General features: G+C 42.8%; 1 protein-coding gene across 1 annotated transcript; it reads right to left on the bottom strand.

The window, feature by feature from the left end:
• Positions 1-3,909: 3,909 nt before the first annotated feature.
• Positions 3,910-24,825, bottom strand: serinc1 (serine incorporator 1). Its single transcript, XM_058613521.1, has 10 exons — positions 24,666-24,825; positions 24,030-24,191; positions 11,692-11,885; positions 11,435-11,514; positions 11,084-11,221; positions 10,392-10,561; positions 10,227-10,317; positions 5,934-6,075; positions 5,333-5,557; positions 3,910-4,805 (listed from the first exon to the last, which is right to left on the bottom strand). Exons 1-10 carry the CDS (start codon positions 24,702-24,704, stop codon positions 4,667-4,669), a joined length of 1,380 nt encoding a protein of 459 aa, XP_058469504.1. The 5' UTR covers positions 24,705-24,825; the 3' UTR covers positions 3,910-4,666.

Here is a 24,825-nt window from a genome sequence, read left to right as displayed (position 1 = left end):
CTGTGGCCCTAACATCACACCTGATGAAGGCACTGGAGAGGATAATCCTCAATCACCTCCGCCCTCTGGTGAGCCCAAGCATGGACCCTCTGCAGTTTGCTTACCAGCCTGGCATCGGGGTGGATGATGCCATCATCTACCTATTGCAGAGATGGCTGTCCCACCTGGAGGGCACTGGAAACAGCGTGAGGATTACTTTCTTCGACTTTTCCAGTGCCTTTAATACCATACAACCATCACTACTCAGGGTGAAGATGGAGAGAGCAGGTGTCAGCGACCGGCTGGTTGCATGGATCATCAATTACCTCACAGATAGACCCCAATTTGTGAGGCTGCAGGACTGTGTGTCCGACATGGTGGTCTGCAGTACGGGAGCCCCCCAAGGCACAGTGCTCTCCCCCTTCCTCTTCACCCTGTACACCTCAGACTTCAGGTACTCCACAGACAGTTGCCACCTCCAAAAGTTCTCAGATGACACCGCTATCGTGGGGCGTGTGTCGGGGGGGGGGGGGGGGGGGTGGATCTGGAGTATAGGCAGACCATCATGGACTTTGTCAGCTGGTGCGAGCTAAATCACCTTCAAGTGAACGCCAGCAAGACGAAGGAAATGGTGGTCAACTTCAGCAGGAAACCCAAAATCCCTGCACTGGTGAACATCCAGGGACTGGATATCGAGAGGGTGAGGACATACAAGTACCTGGGTGTTCACCTAAACAACAAACTGGACTGGTCTGACAACACAGACTCACTCTACAAGAGGGGTCAGTGCCGTCTGTATCTCCTGCGGAGACTGCGTTCCTTTGGGGTGTGCAGGAAACTACTGAGGACATTCTATGACACTGTGGTCGCGTCAGTAGCCCTGTTTGCTGTGGTGTGTTGGGGGGGGGGGGGGGGGGGGGGTTCTGTGCGGGACAAAGACAGACTGAACGAATCATAAAGAAAGCCGGCTCGGTCTGTGGCTGTCCTTTGGACTCCATTCAGATCATCCATGAGAGGAGGGCCCTGGCCAAACTATCGGCCATCATGGACAACACCTCACACCCTCTACACAAGACTGTTGAGGCCTTATGCAGCTCCTTCAGTCAGAGACTGATACACCCTAAGTGCAGGACAGAGCGCCTCCGCATGTCATTCATTCCAACTGCAGTACGACTCTACAACAGTGTATAAATATTATAACGATGTTTATGTCCCTGTTGTTATCACATTTAATTTTTGGTCTGTCATAACGCCATAACGCCCTGTTTACACTCATTGTACATTCTTACCACATTCTTAGCACCTTATTACATATGTATATTTATATTTATACTTATATTTATATATATATATATATATATATACGTATGTAAATAATTTCCTACTTGTATTACTTACTTGTATAATGTTTGTTTGTTTTTTATCTATCGTTGAGCTGCTGTAACGCCGTTTTCTCTCCACTGTGAGATAAATAAAGCTATCTTATCTTATCTTACCCCGTATTGCCCAGGGTTTTATTGACCTTGTCTTTATGGTTTTATTGCACATGTTATTATGAGTTTTGTTGTGGTTATTGCACATTTCAGTGAGTTGTGATTATGGACAGTTGTTTGTTTTAGTTCGTACTTTTTGTTTTGTTTTGTTTGCCCTCCTCAGCAGAAGCAGAGGAATCGATCGCAGTGACCATGCCGAAGCTGTTGCTAGACGGAAGAACCAGGACTAACTGTTACAAGGCCCATACAGAAGCAGGCAGAGTAAAACTCTGCCCTTGTGTCCGGAAGTCAGCGGCGAGAAGACGACGGTGCGGTGTGGTGGCATCGAGAGGCTGCAAGGCCGAGTACAGATCGATCAACGTTTCCTACGGCGACGAAGCCACTTCTTCTGACGCCCGTGTGTATGCTGCAGCCCCTGTCCCCACATATAAACCGCTAAGCTGTTTTAGTTGGACATCACCATGGCTTCCAGTTCCACTGTGAGGAACCTTGGAGTTACTTTTGACCAGGAAATGTCATTTGATTCACACATAAAACTCATTTCCAGAACAGCCTTCTTCCACCTGCGGAACATTATGAAAATTAGAAACATTCTGTCTTTACAGGATGCTGAAAAACTAGTTCCTGCTTTTGTTACATCTAGATTAGATTACTGTAACTCCTTATTATCAGGATGTTCCAACAAGTCTGTTAGAACCCTTCAGTTCATTCAAAATGCTGCAGCACCAGTTCTGACAGGAACTAGAAAGAGAGACCATATAACTCCAGTGTTGGTACCAGCCAAGCTGATCCCCACACTCAAGCAGGAGGTGCAGGCCATGCTGGAGTCTGGCATTATCGTCCCATCCCACAGTGAGTGGTACAGCCCAGTCGCCTCGGTGCCGTCTGTGTGGATTTCAGCAAGCTGAACGGCATCTCTGCCTTTGATCCCTACACGACGCCTCGGGTGGATAATCTTGTGGAGAGGCTGGGTAAGGCCAGGTACCTGAGCACACTGGACCTGTGTAAGGGCTACTGGCAGGTACCACTGGCACCAAAGGTGCAGGAATTAACAGCTTTCAGAGCCCTTTCTGGATTATACCACTTCACTGTCATGCCTTTCTGATTGCACAGGGCGGCCTGATTTTGACTTACCGTTTGTTGTCCAGACAGACGCTTCAGGAGTCGGCCTTGGAGCAGTGTTGCTCCAGGGTTAGGGTGAAGACCGTAAGCCAGTGCAGTACATCAGTAGGAAGTTGAACCCTCGTGAGACCAGGTACTCTACCGTCGAAAAAGACTGTCTGGCAGTGAAGTGGGCCTTGGACACTCTGAACTACTACTTGGTGGGCAAGGAGTTCACCTTGGAGACTGACCAACGGGCCCTGCAGTGGCTGCACCGGATGAGACAAAAATGCCAGAATCAAACAATGGTATCTTGCGATGCAGCATTATTGTTTTTCTGTGAAGTATCAGTCAGGCAAAAGTAATGTCGTTGCTGATTTCCTTTCCCGCCACGCCTCTTAAGAGATCAAGAAAACTTCAAGCAAACTTACCATCATGCGTGGGGAGTCTGTCGCAAAGGGAAGCGTGCACCCTGACTGCAGAGCTTTATGCTGGTATTGCTGGAAGTGAACGTCCGTCAACTTCACATGCCCCGAGTGCACAGTGGTAGCAGTAGCAGTAGCAGTATTGCACTTATGGCCTTTATAATTTGTTTCATTTAATGCATTTTGCTTTTCTGTAACATCTACATTTATTGTTGGGGTTTAATTGAAGTGCATCAGTTTGATTAGTGAGTTGTTCTAGGTAAAATGTCTACTCTAGACTTACCTGTAAGGTGGTACAGTCCTTAAGAGAGGCAGCTCCTACAGTCTGGGGGAAGTCGAGGGAGATGAGAGGACACAGAATGAAGAGGAAGCCTTTAAACTCAGGAGAGAGCGGTTCTGTAAAGGCAATTACGGTATTATTGAGTTATGATTCTTTTATTTCCCCCTTATTTTATTTTGACCCATCTGTTGGAATGGGAGTTTTTTTGTTTTTTTTGTAAATATTTATACATTTGTCTTTCACTGTAAATACCCCACACGGTATCAACTTTGGAGATGGGCATATGCAAAATAAAACACCTCTGCATTACCTCTGCTAAACCATCCTTGTCGAAAACAGACCTCCAGTCACGGTACCTTCTCACAGTCCCCATTTATAGGTTTGCCTCACTACATCACATATTGTTATAATGTTAGTTGAAAAACAAACTATGCTCATTTTCATTATCAGTTTGAGCTTGTGAATTTACTTTCATACCATTAACTTGTCTTGGAACAACAGAGTGGTATATTCACATCCCCACTGAAATGAAAGAAATAAAAAATAAACCTGTACAGAGATTCATGGCATTAGTTCCACAAAGTGCAGCATCACTGATACAGAACATGACTCAGCTACTTGGAGACTCAGCTTGTTTTCATCTGTTTTATTAACCCAGTTACAACATACTTTTTCATATCAAGAGTAAAATCATAGAAGGATAAAAGCACATGAAGAGACAATCAAACAAATATACTGTCTAATCACAATCTCTATGAAGAGTTACATGCTAAGTCTGAACACTGGGAAATAACTTAGTTTGAATCACTTTCAGTCAAAATTCAACGCAAATTGACACGTTTTTTTGTGTATGTGCTGGCGAACACAACAGCAGACAACTATAATACCACACAAACACACACAATGCTACACAGAGCAGCTGATGGAGCTATGGTAGCTGCACACATACATTCCTCTCAACAGCACTCTTCCTGTCTTTTTTACATGTAACAACTTTTGAAATGTAATACTACAAGTTCAAGCTCTCTGTTCATGCACTGAACAAACGCCTTCCTCCTGCTGCTGCTCGTAGAAGCTTTATTTAAAGCTAACGTTAAAGTCACATCAAGTTTTCAAGGAAACACATGCAGCTGTGGGAATTTAGAAAGCAAAGGAACACAGGAGGAATTATTTACAACAGCACTAGGGTGCACTACAACACTGACAGTACACTGGATGGGACAGAGTTGTGGTTAGAGGAAACCTCAATGCAGTCACCTAACAACAACAGCCACGCCCCCTCCAATGACCACTGGCACACGCTTAGCTACCTACTGTTCTACTGAAACTAGACATGAGCGAAAACAGAGCATAAGTGTGCATATGAGCAGTGGGACAGTTTGTGTGTTTCAGTCAAAGTCTCTGTTGACTAGGACCAGTGGAGCCGCCAGAGTCCACACATAGAGGGCGATGCAGATCCAGCTGGACGAAATCTTCACCCACACTGACGGCCACTTGCTGGTCATAGCCTCATAGTTCGAGTCGGGGCTGCAGGACACAGACACACACCCAGACAAGCAGACACACAGACAGACACAGGTCAGACTGACAGAAAGAAGCATGAACAGGGAAGGAACGGTGGATGTAAACTGTTGTATGCTTTGTGGGGTTTGTGGAGCTGCTGTGACAAAATAATGCAAGGAGAATTTGAGATTGCCTGACTATTAAAGGTCTTCCTGACATATACTGAAATTGAAATTTGATTTGCAATAAATCATTTAAGTCAAGCATCAGCTGTTTATATCTAACAGATTTAGATGAAGCCTTACCACATGAGAAATCACTACACTGTTTTTTATTTTATTACATATTTTTTTAATTGCTTTGCAATTTGTTGTTTGCACTGTTTCAACTACAATTTAGATTTTGTAAATGATTGATTGTTCAGCCCTAATATCTATCCATTTATTGTCTACCCACTGTATACGTTATTGTGTTGATTGTGCTCTTGTCTTCAATTATGTATAGCTACTTTCCCTTCAGTGCCAAGCACAGGGGGAAACCTGCAAACCTACCTGTACCAGTTTGTGAGCGTCATCATGATGTAGAGTGAAGCCAGGAAGAGCATAAAGTGGAAGAAGGAGTAGGAGTAGGTAACTCCATCCTTCTCATTGTCCACAGCTCTGTTGAGGCCTCCGCTCTCCTCAAAGCTGTCGCTCTGTGGCCCGTCCTCAATCAGAGCCGACTCATCAGTGGTCAGAGTCAGTTTGTTCACCTGAGCGTTGGAGGAGTTACGGATACTAAAGCACAAGATTCACAGAGAGAACAGAGAAGAACGACAGGAAGAACAGAGAAGAGCGGTGAAGAATGGAGTAGAACAGAGAGAACAACGAAGAAGAGTGGTGAAAACAGAGAACAGAATGAACAGAGAGAACAGAGAAGAACGACAGGAAGAACAGAGAAGAGCGGTGAAAACAGAGAACAGAATGAACAGAGAACAGAGAGAAGAACAGAATGAACAGAGAGAAGAACAGAATGAACAGAGAGAAGAACAGAATGAACAGAGAGAAGAAGAGAATGAACAGATAGAAGAACAGAATGAACAGAGAGAGATTAGTGATTTCCTGCACACATTCATGTCTATGTGTTTATGTTTATGTTAACACATGTCCTCACCTGGAGTACAGGACACACATTAGGAAAAGGATCAATCCCACAATGCCCTGGGCATCCCACCACTGTACCACCTGGTCCTGACCTGCAGGTCTGGTACTGTTCAGCCCAATAATACCCAGAAGGCTCGGGTTACATTTCCTGTCTGTGAGAGAAAGAAAGAGTCTCGTTACAGGTGGATGAGTAAGAAGTAAGAAGATGAGTAGAAAGATTTTTCATTAAACTCATGGATGGTACTGTGTCTCAGGGCTCTTTGAGTCACTGAAATCAATCTCAGCCACCTGTGATAATTAGTTTGCCAAATTAAGGTGAGCCCAATTAAAGGAAAAACCAGTGAAGAAGGGCGTTCCACATTAGACGATTCAATTTAGAAGGAGCTGGTGTGAATACAGCCTACAAATCATGTTTCCAGGGGAGCTCATGTCTCAGTCAGGGGGGCTGAGACCCCCTTGGCTCCCCCGTAGTTTGCACCATGGTTACTTCATAAGGACTTTCTTTGATATAAGCGCTTTTATGATGAATATATCATGGATGTGGACAATACTGTGACTGTGTGACATTAAGACTGTGTGTTACTGTAGGCTCATCATCACTGTAGACACTCTCTGCTACTGTAGACATCATGATGGAGATTATAGCTGATGTGAATATTTCTGATGCAGCTGGAAACACTTTAACTTCACTGTCGTTTAGAAGTGACTTTTAAAATCCATCTGCAGACGCAAACTTTCAGTGACTGTGTTTATATTTACACGTGGAAATATAGTCATGAAATAGCATTGAGCAAAATGTTTGAATGTAAAATCGAGTTCAAAAAGTGAGTCAGTTTGAACATTGACACTTGAGTGGGACTTTAGAATGATAGGTCCATAAGTCAACTATGTTTTATCACTTTGATCCATATTCTCATCTTCAGTTTCTCTCTCATGCATTTGTCCCCGTCAAGTTACAGCTGAATAAATATCAGATCAAATGTCACATAATGGTAGGACTGCAGCATTTCAACATCCATTAATGAAAGTCTGTTAAATGATAAAATGAGTGGAATACACTGTATAACATGTAATAGTGTTCATTTATTGACTCGTCTCTTCACATAAATGTCATGGTCATTGGTCGTTAATATTTCTGCTCAACTGGATTAAAATGGAGGCTGTGCTCTTTGTTTACCCGTTGCCATGGTGAATCGTAGTATCAGAGCTCCATTGATGATGGCTTTTTAAATTCCCAACGCATACACTTAACTTAACTTTAAGAGTTGATTGAACTAATGCTGATCAGCTGTTCTGAAACCGAAAACTCAGAGTTGGTCAACCTAGAGTTAACCTAGAGTTAAGGTTTTAACTCTAGGTTCATGGCATAAGCTCTTTTCAGACCAGATTTTCTGTAAAATAAGCAGATAATTGTTCAGACATTTTTAAAAATGTGACGCTCATATTAAAAAATAACACAGGAGGATATTGTCTGAGTTAAAGTTATATTTCCTGGAACATCCAGACAAGAGACTTGCCACTTACTATCACTTAGTGAGAATTACACAGAGAAAATCAGACCAGGACATTGTGGAAAATGTCCAGAGCAACCATTGCAGACATTTGTGTTCTCACCTACAGTCTCCCTCTAAACAAATTCACCAAAATGTCTGGAATTAAAGCTTTAAATTGTCATCTCTTTGTTGAAATCATCTTCATGCCTGGATAGCCATCAATAAATAAAGAATACAATGAGATGCAGTAAGAGTCTGGAAAGGGGGAGGAAGCTTGCTGCTGATTTTAAGTAAATCAAAAAGTATGTTTTCATTTAACATTAGATTCTGACTGACATTGTGATTTAAGTTGACAGTGATGGCTATTTATACTATTATATGCTATTGATTAAAGCAAATTTGAGTAAATAAATGTAAATGCTGGATAAAAATGTTTGTTGTTTTTTGTTAAATCTTGCAAACACAAAATCATTATAAAATCAAACAAAAATTATTTAAAAAAAGACTAATTTCTTCTATTAAAGTTACTAAGACCTTATTTAGTACTTTATTGACTGTGTTTAAATCATTCTACCTTGATTGAAATATGTCTAGTTGCAACAGTGTAAACATCAGCGTAAAAGTCCATCCATCCATCGTCTACCTCTTTATCCTCACTTTCATAAAAACTCACCACTGATATGACATTCTCATGTGGAATTTATTGGCAAGCTTCACTGTGTAGTGCTGTTATGACATCGCGCCATTTACTGTACATACAGTAGCTTACACATATTAATGTAAACAGTAGGCCTGTTTTCTGTGTGACTGAATCACTGGAATCAGTTCATTAAAAATATATTTGTTTAGTACTTCCTCCATGACCGGAGCACAGATGCCATCTGACACAGTCATTGAACTGAAATACAGCGGCAGGGTTCGTGATGCCATCAGCAGTGCTGTCGCTAAATACAGATACAGAATGTACACCACATTTTTAGGATTGTTAAGTCTTTTTAACTGATATACAGTTCGCTGTTCGGCTTGATTCTTGTGTCAGATGTCGTGCTCATGACTCTTCCAGTGACAACACTCCAAACAGTGGCCGGCAGTCTGTATCATACATAGTGTTGCCTCAGCACGCTTGGAACTTCACCAGAGCAGGTACTGAAAAAAGTACCAGGTACTATTGCTAATGGGAATGCAAAATAACCATGTCGTGCCCAGGAGAGGCGAGGCGTGCCCGCGCAGTTTTTTTAAATATTACCTAAACAGTCATTTTAAAATGTTTGACAACTCATAAGGCTGTCTCTGGAGTGGAAACACAAACCCTGGGAGTTGTCTCGTGATTTCGGTTTTGGTATGCATATCGTTACAGTAAATGGTTATGTATAATTCATGTATCAGGCCGACACACCCAGGTGAAAACACAAGTCAGATCTGAGTGTATGGCATAATATAAGCTTGACCAGGTAACTACAAGCATCTCTTTATAACCTGATGTCTTTATACATATTGGTTGGTTTACTGTGTGAAACACACTGTTTGACCGTGTGGTCTGATCAGACTCACAGTATTTCAGTTACTGTCACTATGCCTAGTGATGCACGATATGCAAAATTTCAACCGATAACCGATAAATTAATATAATCTGAATATAATCTGCCGTTTGTGCATGATGCAGTGCACAAACTGATGTTTTAGTAGCTCTGGCCTATAACAGCAAACAAGTTTTGGCTCTTCAAATGTTTATTTTTTTCATGTCATCACACTAAAATATGTGGTCATTTGCTGTAAATAACAATAACAGTAAGGTATTTGTGAAATTAAATATTTTTTTATATATAAAATGATATGCATTGACATGTCAACCTCAATTACAAAAATCTAATGAAATAAATAAAACAAAGTACCTCCTCAAAAATAAAGTGAATCATCAACCAAAGGTTTACAGAAATATTATATAATAAAGAAATGTTACTATTATAGTTCAAAATAAGAAAACAAAATTATTTTGACTATTACTATTATTATTATTATTATTATTATTGTTGTTGTTATAGAAGGCATGGAGGGACACATCAGAGAAGAAGTGATGGCTTGGGGGGGTGTAACGTTGTCGTTACTTTGTCGTTAATGGCTTCAGCCTTTTCACTGTCTCCTGAAATGTGTTTACAGTTTTCAAACGCCTGCCAAATGGGTATGGACCCAAAATAAATACACCATTAAATAATGAATTAAATGTTTAATTCATTATTGACACATTTAATTAATTAATGACACATTTAATTAATTATTTAATGGTGTATTTATTTATTTAATTTTGGCCCTTTCGGTCCTCCATAAATGGGGACATCTACCGTGTTGTTGTTTTAGCTTTAGCACCACTAACCACTGTTACCGAGGCTGCTTCGTATTCTTTCAGTACCGCTTCGCTGCGATGACGACTTTTCAGGTGAGCTATAAGATTTGTTGTGTTAAAACCCTTAGTCTTCTTTCCTCCTCTTGGAATCCTCACTGAACAGCTTTTGCAAACAGCGATGGAAAAACAACCACACTGGTCTTGACATGTTCATTATTAATCAGGCAGTGACGGGCCAGGCTTGGGTCCCGCTAGTAAGCCGCGATAGATGACGTAACCAGCGTGTCAAAACAATTTTCTCAATTTCATTAATTTATCTTATTTATTTAAATGTACCGGATTGATAAAAAACGATGTAATTCTCCCCCCAAATCGGTCGATATGTATATCGTGCATCCCTAGCTATGCCCCTTAACATTTTAGTGCCATTTCACTGACCTACATGGATGCATGAAAACCATATACTTACCAGGCTCATTAGTCATGGCGGACCAGGTCAGGTACATGGTGTAGAGGGTGACGAGCGAGGACTGCAACAGACCAGACCTCGGCTGAGACTCCTTCATCCAGAGAAGAACAGACATTAGCAGGAACATCACTCACTCAGCTTTACACAGTGTGATGAGATACAGACCTGGATCTGAGGCAGGATGGACATGATGGAGGCTGAAATGCAGAGCAGCATGTTGATGCTGATGAAGACCTTGTTCTCGGTGCAGCCATCAGAGTGAGTGTAGTAGATGTAGAACATGACCAGAGACACCAGAGACAGCAGGTAGTTCACAGCAGTGACTGACAGCAGAGCTGTGAACACACACAACACACATAAATAAATATGTATAATATGTTCCAGCTGTTTTTCATGTATATTTGTGAAGTGCACATTGTCTTTCAAGTTATTACATTGCTTATTCAAAAAAACATCATAAAGTGTGCTACACAAATGAAGACGGCATCTCACCCAGTGAAGGTCCTGCACTCTGGTGGACACTTAACGAGCGCAGGTTCAAAAACCCGAGCCGTCTGGCGAAAGCCTACCTCTGCATCCCTGTCACATCCGTGCCAGCGGAGAGTTTTCTCTGCCGCGTCATTAATAGTAATTAATAGTAGTAATAAAAGTAATTAGGATTCGATGTTTGTTCTGTGTAGGCCTAGTCTATGTCAAGCAATGCAGGGCAAATTAAACAGTAGGTGGCGTCGCAACAAACTATTTTATGCTGCCTTGTTTCTTCAGCAGCCTGAACAGACAAACCAGCCAGAGTGTGGGTTTCCCCTTTTTGTAGAAGTAGCTTATGACACCAATGAATAATAACCGTGTCACCATACCTGCATACCAGCAGCGAGAGTTGCCCTCCTCCATCTTTTCCACCCAAGACTCATTCCAGGAATGTGCAAAATCGATGAGAAGAACCAGTTGGATGAGGATGAAGCAGAAGGCGCCAGCCATGCCCATGTAGAACCACACTAGAGTAGAGTAACACAGACAGTTTCATTTACTTCACCACCACATAAACCACCATTTACAGCGGACTGAATTGAAAATAATACAACATCAATTCTGGAATCAGAACAATAATACTAAAACAATATTATTGAAGTTAGTTGAATTTTTTGAGCACAGATACTTGACAGTTACATTTTATCTATGAGTCAAAAACAATGGACAGGAATACTTGCCAGTGGTGAAGGGACCTTCTGAGATGAAAAAAGATCCAATGGTGATGGCAGCGGCTGCAGCGAACTTAAAGAACCAGAACCTGATCAAAAGATAAAAATGTGTAACAATGACAGACAGATGCAAGTTTCTTTTTTAAGTGTGTGGGAATAGGGGGTACATGGCTAATTGTCTGAAGGAGTACGGTTCAAAGGGTAGTTTTACACCGATTTAGTAAAACCAAGACGACGGATTGATGAGTGGGTGTACAGATGCTCACCCATTGTGCAGTGCGGCTCTGGGGTCCTGGCTGCTCCTGACTTTGATCATGAGCAGGGAAAAGAGCAGGAAGAACATGGCCATGCCAAAGCAGACACGGTAAACAGCCTTGTACCCCACCAGCACATCGCAGTTCACATGACCCTCCACACCAGGAATAGACGATCCCACGCCTCCTTCACAGAAACCTGGAATCTACAGCGGCACATTAAGGACATTCATCGTAAGTGGAACGGTTAGGTTTGGTAAAGTACGGTACATATTTTTTTACCTTTACATGAGGAATAGTACCAAAACCACCAGCCCCAACCGTTCAATTATTTGGTACCCTTCCCTTGAGGTACTAGAGTAAAATGGTACAGTATGGTCAGGGTGGCTCCACCCAAAACAGTTGGATGATTGGGTGACAGAAAAACGTCACCCCCTTGCGATTGGTGTAAATATCCCATGGAAGTCACAGGAAGCACTATTTTATACAAAGTATAGGGTTAACCCTAACCCTGTCTTGCTGAGACAAAATGAGCTGCTTGATATTCTCCGTTGTTGTCCATTGTGTTATTGTCGGTTGGGTTGCATTCGATGTCCTCACGCTACATGGCCATCAGCCACAGCCCACACTCCGCCTACCAAGTAACGGCACTAACCGTTCACAGTCAAAACACAAGCCTGACTCAGGGCTTTACCGTTCCAAACCGTACAGTAAAACAAGCTTTCAGATTTTTTAGCTTCTTAAAAGGTACATTTTGTAGTATTCCTAGGATATATGAGCAAAAATCGAATTTACTATCCATATAATGAACACCTGTGTTATGTAATAGCTGTATACTTCATTATTTTGTCTTATCCGCAAGATAACACAGCTTGGAGAACAGCTTCAGAGCCACATGTCCAAGGAAGCAAGGCTCAAACTGGAAAGCCTTAGAGCAGGGGATTCAAACTCAATTTGCCTGGGGGCTGCATGAGTTAGAGTCTGGGTGAGCCTGGTCCGCATCAAGTAAGTATTCAAAAAAAGCAAAAAGTACAACTGTCCAGTCTTCTCAATCTTTATTAATAAGCTAATAATACACAACTTGCATGAATATTTGCGACTAAACAATGTTTTATTTTGAACAATGACCGGATTCTCTTCATTACATCCGTCAATGACTCACTCTTGACGCATGTTATGACGCTTGGCTCCTGTCTTCGTGACATTACCGCAATCCCACAGTCAGTCGAACTTCCCACTAACGGGCCATTAACTCTGTTGAACACCGCGGTTATATCCTGGTTGCAGTGAGTGTTCACTTGACTGATATTTTCTCCCTGGCACCTGCGGGTGGAGAGACTGCAGCTCTACGGGTGTGGCGGGCCAGCGCAGCTGCAGACGATGCACGGATTTCAGCGACTCTTGCGTGTGTTGCTGGGCGTCTGTGCGATCACATAGCCAGCCGTACAGTATGCGGTTGGAGTTTTGCTGGAGCATGGTCTTCGCGACGGAGAGAGCCATGGAGTAGTCAGGCCTATATCATCCAAGAGTGGGCTTCTCATCCCTCCTCATGATGCTGTCAGATAGGCCTTGCATTGTATTGTAATGACTGGAGCAGTACCGTTTGCGGACGGTGAGCGCTGATGGCGCAGAGACTCATGGGAGTGGGTTCTTGTGTGTTAATAAAACTGTTATTGACTGATGTGTTTTAGTTTGATGTGTGGTGTGCATGTTCTGAGTGTTGTTATCGTGCCCCGCTGTGTTCTGTGGATGTTTGGTGTTGAATTGGCAGAGTGATTTTGTGGTGTGTCAGCATGACCGAGTGTGGTGGGGCGGGTGATTATGTCCATCAAACGTTTGTGTCTCAGGTTGCTGGCAAAGTTACGGACCCTCTCGCTGCTAAGAATAGCGCGAGATCCGTGTGAAAACTAAAGATCTGTCTCGCCATAGTGTTCTCTCAGGTAACTTTTGCGATGTAATCAATTATCACCAAAACAGGTGGATTTGTGTATCCGCGCATAATGCCATTGAGAATTCCTCTTACTCATGCGTGTTGTTTTGGTTCTTGTGATATAGATGTGTGTGTGTGTGTGTTTGTGTATCTGCTGTTTTGAATCAGCAGCTGCTCCAGTCTGCAGCTTTTTTCTCTCCCTCTTGCGCTGCTCTTCGTTAATGCCACTGCGGACAGCACTTACATTAAACTTTGATATCAAGTGGGGGGCCACAAAATATCATCCCGCGGGCCGCAATTGGCCCGTGGGCCGCGTGTCTGAGACTACTGCACTATATTGTATAAACTTGATAATGATATTGTATAAATGTGACATTATATATTATAAACGTGATAATTTATTGTATAAGCGTGATAATTATATTGTATAAATGTGACAAAAATTCACAAATTGCATACAAAGTACATTTCTGTGTTCATAAAAGTCAACATGAGTATAATATTCTTTTACAGAATAGTCTATTACTGTCGCACACCGGGATAAAAGTCTCTTGTCAATGAGTGTCCATGAGATATGCTTGTGTCAATAAAGTTTCAATAAAAGTAAACGTCATCACGTTTTCAGACGCGATCTCTTCTGCGACCCAATCAGTGTTGAGTAGGCGTGTCGTGTAGTTGGGGGGGTTTCATGTAGTGGTTCTACGGGTCTGCAGTTAGACCTACTTGGCTGTAGAGACCGCCGAGACAAGTCTGAGCGTGGATAATTTTACATGTTGAGAATGGAGGACCACACTTATTTTGCTGCTGAAAAAGGAACACCAGTACCCGACCATACGTCACCAAAGAAAAGGAAATACGGCGCTGAAAAACGTGTTCGCGGCAGACGCCGGGAGATAACAAGAGTAAACATCGCTGTTACTGAGTGGAGTCACTGATGAGGGGCACACGATTACAAACTGACGCTGACGTCGCGTGTTTTCTGCTGGACAGGTCATTTTTTCGTATGAACAGCAGCTACTTCCTTGTTCTACTGTACTGTCTGAAAGGCGGGTGGCGCCAAGTGCTTAAGCCTCATTACCGCCACCTACAGTGTTGGTAAATGAACATAATGAAATATGTTTAATAAATGCATATATATTGTTTATATCTACACATTTTAAATATTTAATTTAATTTATTAATTTATGTTTATTAAAATATACAGTACAGTGTGGGAAATAGATATATTACAGCATTGTAGAGTATAGAGTTGCACGATACCCACGGTACCAAATTCTGACGTTCCTACTATACTCACACGACGGTACTACCGTGGATTACTATACTACTGGTGCCAGTTTCCGCTACATAACGGCCGTCTCTCTACTCCCGGCGTCTCACTGTACGCTATACTCCCTTGTAAACAAACCCACATTGCAACTACTGCAACCGAACTACACAGCTGCTGAATGATTGGCTGTTTGCCTGTTACTGGTGACGTCTGGGGATATGATAGGCTGTTCCCGTACGCTGGGTCCGCCCGTCTGTTAGCTGATTGGCTGTTCGTGTGTTTCTGCCGGCAAGAACGAACTCCACAGCGCCGCTTCGGTAGAAATTCGCTTCTTTAGTTCTTTATTTTCTCAGATGGCAAAGCTGCCCATTCCTCTTCGCAAAAAGCCTCCAGTCCCTGTAGGTTCTTGGGCTGTCTTGCATGAACTGCACGTTTGAGATCTCAATGATATTGAGGTCAGGAGATTGAGATGGCCACTCCAGAACCTTCACTTTTGTTCTGCCGTAGCCAATGACAGGTCGACTTGGCCTTGTGTTTTGGATCATTGCCATGTTGGAATGTCCAAAAACGTCCCATGCGCAGCTTCAGGGCAGATGAGTGCAAATTTTCCTCCAGTATTTTCTGATAACATGCTGCATTCATCTTGCCATCAATTTTGGCCAAGTTTCCTGTGCCTTTGTAGTTCACACATCCCCAAAACATCAGTGATCCACCTCCGTGTTTCACAGTAGGAATGGTGTTCCTTTCATCATAGGCCTCGTTGACTCCTCTCCAAATGTAACGTTTATGGTTGTGGCCAAAAAGTTCAATTTTGGTCTCATCACTCCAAATGACTTTGTTCCAGAAGTTTTGAGGCTTGTCTCTGTGCTGTTTGGCGTAATGTAAGCGGGATACTTTGTGACATTTGCGCAGAAATGGCTTTCTTCTGGCGACTCGACCATGCAGCCCATTTTTTTTCAAGTGCCTCCTTATTGTGCATCTTTAAACAGCCACACCACCATTTTTCAGAGAGTCCTGTATTTCAGTTATTTGTGGATTTTTCTTTGCATCTCGAACAATTTCCTGGCAGTTGTGGCTGAAATCTTTACTGGTCTACCTGACCGTGGTTTGGTTTCAAGAGAATCCCTGTTTTTCCACTTCTTAATCAGTATTTGAACACTGCTGATTGGCATTCTCAATTCCTTGGATATCTTTTTATACCCCTTTCCTGTTTTATGCCGTTCAATTACCTTTTCTGGCAGATCCTTTGACAATTCTTTTGCTTTCCCCATGACTCAGAATCCAGAAACGTCTGTGCAGCACTGGATGAAAGATGCAATGGTCTGTCAGAAGCCCAGAAACTCACTGACCTTTTAAACACACACACTAATTACAAACAAACAGGTCACAGGTGAGGATGGGAACCTTGATTAACCATTCAAACCTGTTTGTGTCAACTTTTGTGCATGTTATCAGGTGAAAGTCACTGGGGTATGTAAACTTTTGATCAGGGTCATTTGGGTACTTTCTTTTGTCATTTTGATTTAAAAAGAGTAAACAGTTGTTTGCCAATAAATAGCTTCATACAACCATTAAGCATGAGTGGAAGAAAGGTTTTTGTGTTATCATTCATATTCTCTGAAGAATGGCCAAGAAATCATACATTCTCCCAGGGTATGTAAACTTATGAGCACAACTGTATGTGGAATACCAGGTTAGCATGCCCTGTTTATTTTCTCATTGACTAATATTAGTCTTCCTGGGAGAAATTTCTTTATGTATAAAGAAATACCCAGGCTTTACACAGAAACCAGAGAGGCAGTTATGGAGCAGATGGCAGGACCCAACAAGTACTGTACTTCTCCTGTACTACTGATCTTTGGACCAGCAGGGCCATGGATGCCTACATGACCATCACTGTGCAGATGATAACAGAGAGCTAGGAGATGGATGCATGTTGCTTGGGGTGCTCTGAGATGAACAGTGACCACAATGCTGAAAACCTACTGGAAGTCCTAGATGAAACGATGGAAGACTGGAATATGAACAAAAACAAGGTGTCAGCTGTCACTACTGACAATGCATCAAACATCATAAAAGCCTTTTCACAAAGATACACCTGGATACCATGTTTTGGACATAATCTCGATTTGGCCACTGACAAAGCGCTGGCTGTCGACAGGGTTTTCCGTAGCCTTATCCAGACTACGGAAAACTGTCTCTGCTTTGTCACCAAAGATATCCAGGCTACTGCTAGAAAAACAGCTGGACTTGGGTCTACCTCAGAAAAAGCTGCTTCATGATATGACATGGTAGAGAGGTTCTTGGAGCAGCAGCAGGCTGTTTGTGCTGCCCTGGCCACAGAGAGGAAGAAATGGCATCTCATGCCTAGGGACAAGAAGGTGCTTGGACCACTGCAACGGTTCACAGATGTTCTCAGTGGAGAGAAACTCCCCACAATCTCTGCAGTTCAAGTGGTCATTTGGGACATATCCTCTTGCCTTGCTGCATCTGAAGATGATGCCCCCCTGTGCCCTGAAATGAAGGAGAAAGTTCTACAGGATCTGAACAAAAGATACCCAGACAAGGATTAACAGATTATTCTTAACTGTGCCACATATCTTGATCCTCGTTTCAAAGACACCTTTGTGGCGATGACACCTGAGGTGAAAGAACGTCTCATCAAGGACATCGAGGAGCAGGAGACTTTGCAACACACTGAGACTGAAGTTGAGGTAGATTCACCGGAGAAGCGGCCAAGTACAGACATGCAAAGGCTCCTCGAAAGCATCCAAACAAAAAAGAAAGCAGAGGTCAGTGCCCCCCCCTGCCCCCCCGGATCTGGGGAAAGGATGACCAATGCACAGCAAATCAAACATGAGCTTGATGTCTATACCAGAATGACAGAGATCAGCGGAGACAACAACCCTCTTGAGTGGTGGAAATTAAATTCTGGGACTCTGCCACTCCTCTCAAATGTGCACGAAAATACTTGTGCATTTTAGCATCCAGCTGTGCCTCTGAACGGGTGTTCAGCACTGCTGGAGGGATCTGCACGCCCAGACGGGGCAGATTAGATCCAGAAAGATTATTGCAGAGGCGGAGCTTATCACCTCCAACAAACGTCGATGCCAAACTATAAATACATCATATCTTAATACACAAACCACATGTTTGAATTCTAAATCACTAATTTCCCCCCATCAAATGATATTAAAACTGTGTTCCGGGACATATTTATTTCAGGTTTATATTTGCATTATCTGCGGCTATGTTCCGCCAAAATGCATTCTGGGATACATGGCCTTCCCAAGTATGCTCAAGTCACCACCCGATGCATACTTGGTAAAATGGGCGGAGCGAGAACACTTCCGGGTTTGAGAACCGTCCCCGCTGTTCGCTTACTTGAGAATTGGACTGAGACTGATGACGTTTTCACAAGTACAGGAGTACACAAGTACGCACAAGTATGGATATTAAGAAACGGTCAGTATCTTTGGCAGGAGCAGTGCGTAAAGTTATTGTTGTATAGCATACTTTGTAGGAGCTGCTGCGTAGTAAATTGTCATAGTCATGCTCACGACCGCCACGGGAAAAAGAACAAAGGAATAGGCTTCTATCGTTTTCCAGCTTGGAAGAGAAACGGCACAAGCCATGTCTCAGATGCACATTGAGGTTTAACCAGTTAAGAGCCAGGACGAGAAGATTGATAGCTTATTTCGAATGATTATACAATTATTTAGACTATATTTTCTTTCTACACCAAATCTTGTCATGGTGTTGAAGTCCTTTTTTTCCATTCGATTAACTACTCAGGAATCGATAAGAGAATTGATAAGGAAGTGGATTGATAGGCAGAATTGACAATGGCATTGATATTGATAAAAACCTATCAATTTCCACCCCTAGGTCTCACCAATATGTGCCCAAGTGTTGTTCTGAAGCCATCATTTTAGAATGAAAACCTTGACTGACTTGCAAATATGTATCTTAATTACCATATTATCTTTGTATGTCATGCTTTTCACCTTCATACATGTAATGATTTTACCCATTATATGCAAATCAATTATTTTTTGGCTTTTTGTAAAAATCATTTATTTGTAAAAAATAGGTGCATAGGAAAATTGCACAGTATAGCACTCAAAGAACAGACAGTGTTCACACTTCAACACTGAATTCACACATTTCTCACAGCTCTCCTGTGATGGATGGGTTCAAAAGTTATTTTACAGCTACTCCAGTAACATTCACCATAGTAACTAGTAACAACAACTGGATAAAAAAGGACATTAACAGTCATTCATCAGCATTACAGCGAGTCACCACTGCACACTCGGCAGAGTGCTTCACACACCAGCAGCAGCAACAGCAGCAACAGTGTTTGACTGGGAATGACATTCAGTAAGAGAAAAATCTGCCCTCATTTTACATTTACTTTATGCGTGATGTGCTAGTGTAAGACAGTGAGACCACACCCTGGAGACAATAGACGAAACGTCATCACTCTGTATATTCTGTTGTTTGATTATCTGTAAATGAATTAATCAACTAGGTTCAAACCTCATCAGTTGGAGAAAGTCCCACCACTCTGAAGTGTAAACACTGTCTCATTTGAAGTGTGTAGGTCTGATGTTCTCAGTGCAGGAAGTAGACAAGTCAAGGTGGCTCAATTGTCATGTGAAAAGACCCTATGGTGATTAAAAGGTCCTCAGATGGAAATAGCATTCCTGAGTAAATCACAATGGATATGTAAATGTAAAGTGTCTGTATTCTGGTGGGATATCTTGGATATAAGGGACAGAGCTCCCATTCACCGTTGAGTTGGTCTGCTTAACAGAAGCTCCCACACATCAACTGTGTGTCACACAACTTACTGGCTGTATTTTCTACTACTGGACATTTCAATAAACTGGTATGTTAACCCTTCATTTCTAATATTGCCTTGTTGAGACTTTTGTTCTAAATAGTTAAGAATCTGTTATTGAATATTTATTTAGTCTAGTTATATGGTGAGATTTAACACTGAGTTGAATAGAAAAGATTGAGTATTATGTCCTGTAAACTGTTGAGTTACATTTCTGACCTCTGAGTACTTCAACCTAGGCATTAGGGCTAATCTTCTATGTGGAAAAAGGTCACTGAGTGGTTTTTATAATATAAACCATCCCTGAACTAGGTTTGGTCCAGAAATACCATCCCACAGCTACAGGACTGCTTCAACCCCACCAAATGGGACATTTTTTCCCAGGACAACCTCACAGACTTCTCATCCACGGTTCTGTTTTACATTAAAACGTGCATGGATAATGTCACAGAGAAGAAGCTCATCAGACATTATCCAACAGTGGATGAACTGTGAGGTGAAACAGCTGCTGAGGGACAGGGACTCTGCGTTCAGGTCTGGTAACAAGGAGCTGTACAGTTCACGTAGAGTCAGCCTGAGAAGGGGCATTAAGCTGGCAAAAGCAGCTTACGCCAGGAAAATCGAGGGGCACTTCGCAGAGGGGAACCCCCGACGTGTTTGGCAGTGCTCCCACCACTAGCACCAGCACTGACCTCGCAGAGGAGCTGAATCAGTTTTTCGCAAGGTTGGAGGAGGATGCCCCCACACTGCTGCCCACTGACAGCCTGGCCCCCACAGTGACAACGGAGGAGGTAAGGAAGGTGCGAACCCATCTAAGGCTGCTGGTCCTGATGGCGTCCAGGGGAGGGTACTGAGGGGCTATGCAGACCAGCTAGCAGGTGTTATTACCACCATTGTTAACCTCTCGCTGGCTGCCTGCACAGTCCCCAGCTGCCTAAAAACTGCCATCATTTTACCCATCCCCAAGGGGCCGTCGGTCAGTGGCCTGAATGACTACAGACCTGTGGCTCTCACTTCAACTGTGATGAAGTGCTTTGAGAGACTGGTTCTGAGGTACATAAAATCTCTGTTGCCTGCGGCCTCAATCAGCACCAATTCGCGTACAGAGCCAACAGGTCCACAGGGGATGCCATCAACACAGCCCTCCACACAGTGTGTAAACACCTTGAACACTCTGGCAGTTATGCGAGGATGTTGTTTGTGGACTTTCAACGCACTTGTTCCAAGCAGACTGCTGTCCAAGTTGCATCGTGGATCATGATTACGCTGATAACCGCTAGCCCAAATGCTAACAGGATATGAAAAAAATAACAATAAGTTTAGCTATCATACACGTTTATGATCTATACAATAACAATATACTCAAATAAACCTCATCTGTTGATACAGTCACAGATGACAAGGCATTTGATCAGCGGAGGCCACCGTAGCGCTCAGGTAAGGGAGGGGGTGAGCAGACGAGCACCTCTGCGTTGTCAGATGTCACCTGAAACTACAACCTTCCCCTTCAAATGTGAAAATGTCACTCTGCTTCATATTTAAAACTGAGCCATTTTGGTTTGTGGACAAAAAACATTTGAGAACATCATTTACTAGTTTGGGAAACACTGATCAACATTTTTTAATTTTTTCTGACATTTAATGGACCAAACAACTTATTGATTAATCAACAAAATAATCTACAGATTAAATGACTATGAAAATAATTGTTAGTTGTAACAATAAACAGAACAGCAGATGAATGTTCAAAGCAGCTCAAGTGTCCCTTTATCACCCTTTCATTAGAGACATATTATACCCTATTTCTCCAAGTTAAAATAGTTCCTTGGTGTCCTAATGAACATGTCTGTGACATGCTTTGGTCAAAATACCATAAGGATGAAGCACCATAGCAGTTCAATAACCCTGCTAAACCCGCCCCTTTCAGAACGCTTGGTTTTGTGCCTGGTCCCTTTATATGCAAATGAGACACAGGCAAACACACGCCCACTTCTTTCAGGGGGTTTCTGATTTGTCCTTTTTACTGCGCTCACTCGCTCAGCTCCTGTTCCCTCTGCTCCATTCCTCTCCCCCTCCCTCCACTAGTTCTCTGACAATATCAACATGGCAGCGAGAGTGTCGTCACAGGAAGAGACGTCGGACACAAGGATCGAGCCGAACACTGACCAACTGTAAATCAGTTGAAACACTTAGGGACAGCACCACTGATCACCACCGCTGACTGCTGCATAAACTGCCGCTGTATGTGACTGTATCAGACTGAGTCTGTGCTCCGGTCATGGAGGACGTGCTGAACAAATATTTTTAATTAGGACGTGTCAGAATGGTCAGTTATGAGCTCTATTTGACCTTTTCTTAAAAATGGATGTGTTTGTACGTCGGTGAAATAGGTTCATATATAAAATCCTCTGAGGCTGGAAGTTTGTGTAAAACACTGTGCTCCACTGTGCAGCCACCAACAGCACACTTGTCCCTCCGCGTTGACATAATACCGCTCTTCCTCCCTCGCCTGCACTCTCGCATTTTATAGGGACAAGGTGGAGCTAAGGTGGAGCTCTCCAAGTAAACTTACTGGTGGGTGGTAACATTCGCGGTGAAATGCTCATGCTGCCGTCATAAGTGCAGGGAATTCAACATTGCGTGTTTTATCACCTATACTTACACTAAGGGGGACCATGAAAAAAGGACTGAGTATTCTTTTTCCACACTTTGGCGACTGGTAGGGCCTCCAGAGTCCCAAATATAAGTATTAAATGGTTAAAAAGTTGATTTTGCATAATATGTCCCCTTTAAAGCTTGGGTCTGGAGGTGCTGAAATGCTAGTAATAGTGGGCTCACTTTTGAAATAATGCAAATGTTTCCCCAGGTCATTCAGTCTATGGAGACAGATAATGCACTGGGTTAAAACATGATTGTTATCATTATCTGATTTGTTTTGTACGATGGAGTATTAGGGCCACATTGAGGAAAAAAAATTCAAAGACTTTGAGAAAGTCTTAATTTATGAGATTAAAGTCGTAAATTTACACGAATAAAATCATAATATTCTAACCTGTTGTTTAAGAAGAGGAGAGCAAGAAAATGCATCTTTTCCGCACAAAGAACAGGCGGACTTAGAGGAAATGGCTGCTTTTGTGGAGGTAAAAAATAGCTTTAACTGGTGCACTGCAGGGTTATCAGTGCCATTCAGAGGGGTTTTGTGGTTTCTCTAGTTTATCATGTTATGAATCCATATGACATAAGGCGTTAGGGTCTCTGCAGGTGTACTGCTGGCGTTGGAGAAGCTGTGCTTGCCGGACCTCGACTCCTTCTGGATCCGAAATATCCTTAATTATCAGTCGTATTGTTTCTTGAGAAACCACAAAACACCTCTGAATGACAGCTGATGCATCCACGGATAATACTGCAGTGGACCAGTTAAAGCTATTTCCCCCTCCATAAAAGCAGCCATTAACCTTTCAGTAAAGTCCTGATACTTATGACTATGTGATGCTGATGTGCCAAAAGATCTCCTTGTATCTCCTTGTTTGTGAAACCTATTCTAAAGTACAATTCCACGAAATGCTCCACAGTCCTCATTTTAACAACTCTCCTCTTCTAAAACAACTTTATTCTCATAAATTTTCTCAAAGTCTGTGAAAAAATGTTTTCTCAATGTGGCCCCAATACTCCGTTGTAATTATGACCATAAACTGTCCTTAAATATAAAAGAAATGTTGATCTAATCCTCAAAATAATGACATCTTCAAATGTCTTGGTTTGTCAACAAAGCAAAGATATTGTGCTTTTCTGGTTTCTCTGGTGTACGGCGGCAAAGAAAAACGAAAACAGTCACAATTAAGATTTAAATAGTTGGTGATTAACTGAGCAAATGATTTATCAGTAGTAGTAGTCTTCCCCTCCATTTTCATTTTATAAAAACTCACATTCACATTGCCCACCGCCACCAGCCAGCCCCTCATTTTCACTGAGAGGCAGGTATTTTCCCCTCGCAGACATGTCATTGTCATTCTCAGTTTACTCTGCAGAGCAAGAACCTGTAAGCGTAACGGTTAGACACCGTTTACATTCTGGGAATAAGGTCCCGTTCCTCCTACGCCTGGGTCTAAAAAGTGTGGAACTAGCATTGTCGTTTCACACCTTGGACCAAGGCTTGCGTCATTTTGCATCACTGGTGGGCACATAACAAAAAAAAGAAGGAAGATTTTTCTTGACTCAGGGAATTTTGCAGCTAATAATGAAGAGACAACAGGGCAGAAACACACACACACACACACACACACACAAGAAGGTGTGTGTAGTACCTTCTTGAGATGACCCTCCATACCAGGCATCAGCATGATGCAAGCTATTCCCACTCCCAGCAGCAGGAAGAAGGCGTAGATGAGACGAGTCACTGTGGAATTATTCCCACTCGGGCAGCAGCGACACAGCAGGCAGGGGGCGCTGCCGCACAGACACGGGATCTGCACACACACGCGGGGAGAGAGTTGTTTACCAAGTGTGTGTGTGTGTGTGTGTGTGTGTGTGTGTGTGTGTGTGTTGCAACATCAAAATATCTAAACAGATTTAGCTGACACACGCAGGATCTAGTCACAGCGTGAGCATACTGCGTCACTCTATGTACACAGACAGTTACACACACACACACACACACACACAGCACAGCATTGTGTGTCTGTCTGAACACGTCAATAACAATGAGCACACACACACACACACACACACACACACAGCTGTGTGTCTGAATACAACAACACTAAGAGCGCGCGCGCGCGCGCGCGCACACACACGCGCACACACACACACAGAGAGAGCGAGCCGCGGCCCGTCCTCCGTGTAAGTGCGCAGTCATGGTCTGAGGGCAGACACAGTCTCACACACACACACACACACACGGCATCGTTAGCATTGTTAGCAGTGTGTGTTGGTGAACTCACCCAGCTCGCCATGGAGCACAGTCCCAGAACAGCTCCCATGATTGCGGATGTTTGTCTTAATCTCCGTTCGTTCGGTCTGACTGTTGTTCCAGAAGATGGAGGACGCTTCGCCCTTCTTCCTCTTCTGACACACCACTCGTAGATTATTATAAAGCATTCG

The sequence above is a fragment of the Solea solea genome, chromosome 17, assembly GCF_958295425.1.
Source record: "Solea solea chromosome 17, fSolSol10.1, whole genome shotgun sequence".
Lineage (NCBI taxonomy): Eukaryota > Metazoa > Chordata > Actinopteri > Pleuronectiformes > Soleidae > Solea > Solea solea.
The sequence above is the reverse complement of the archived record's forward strand: the minus strand, read 5'-3'. Positions and strand labels throughout refer to the sequence as shown.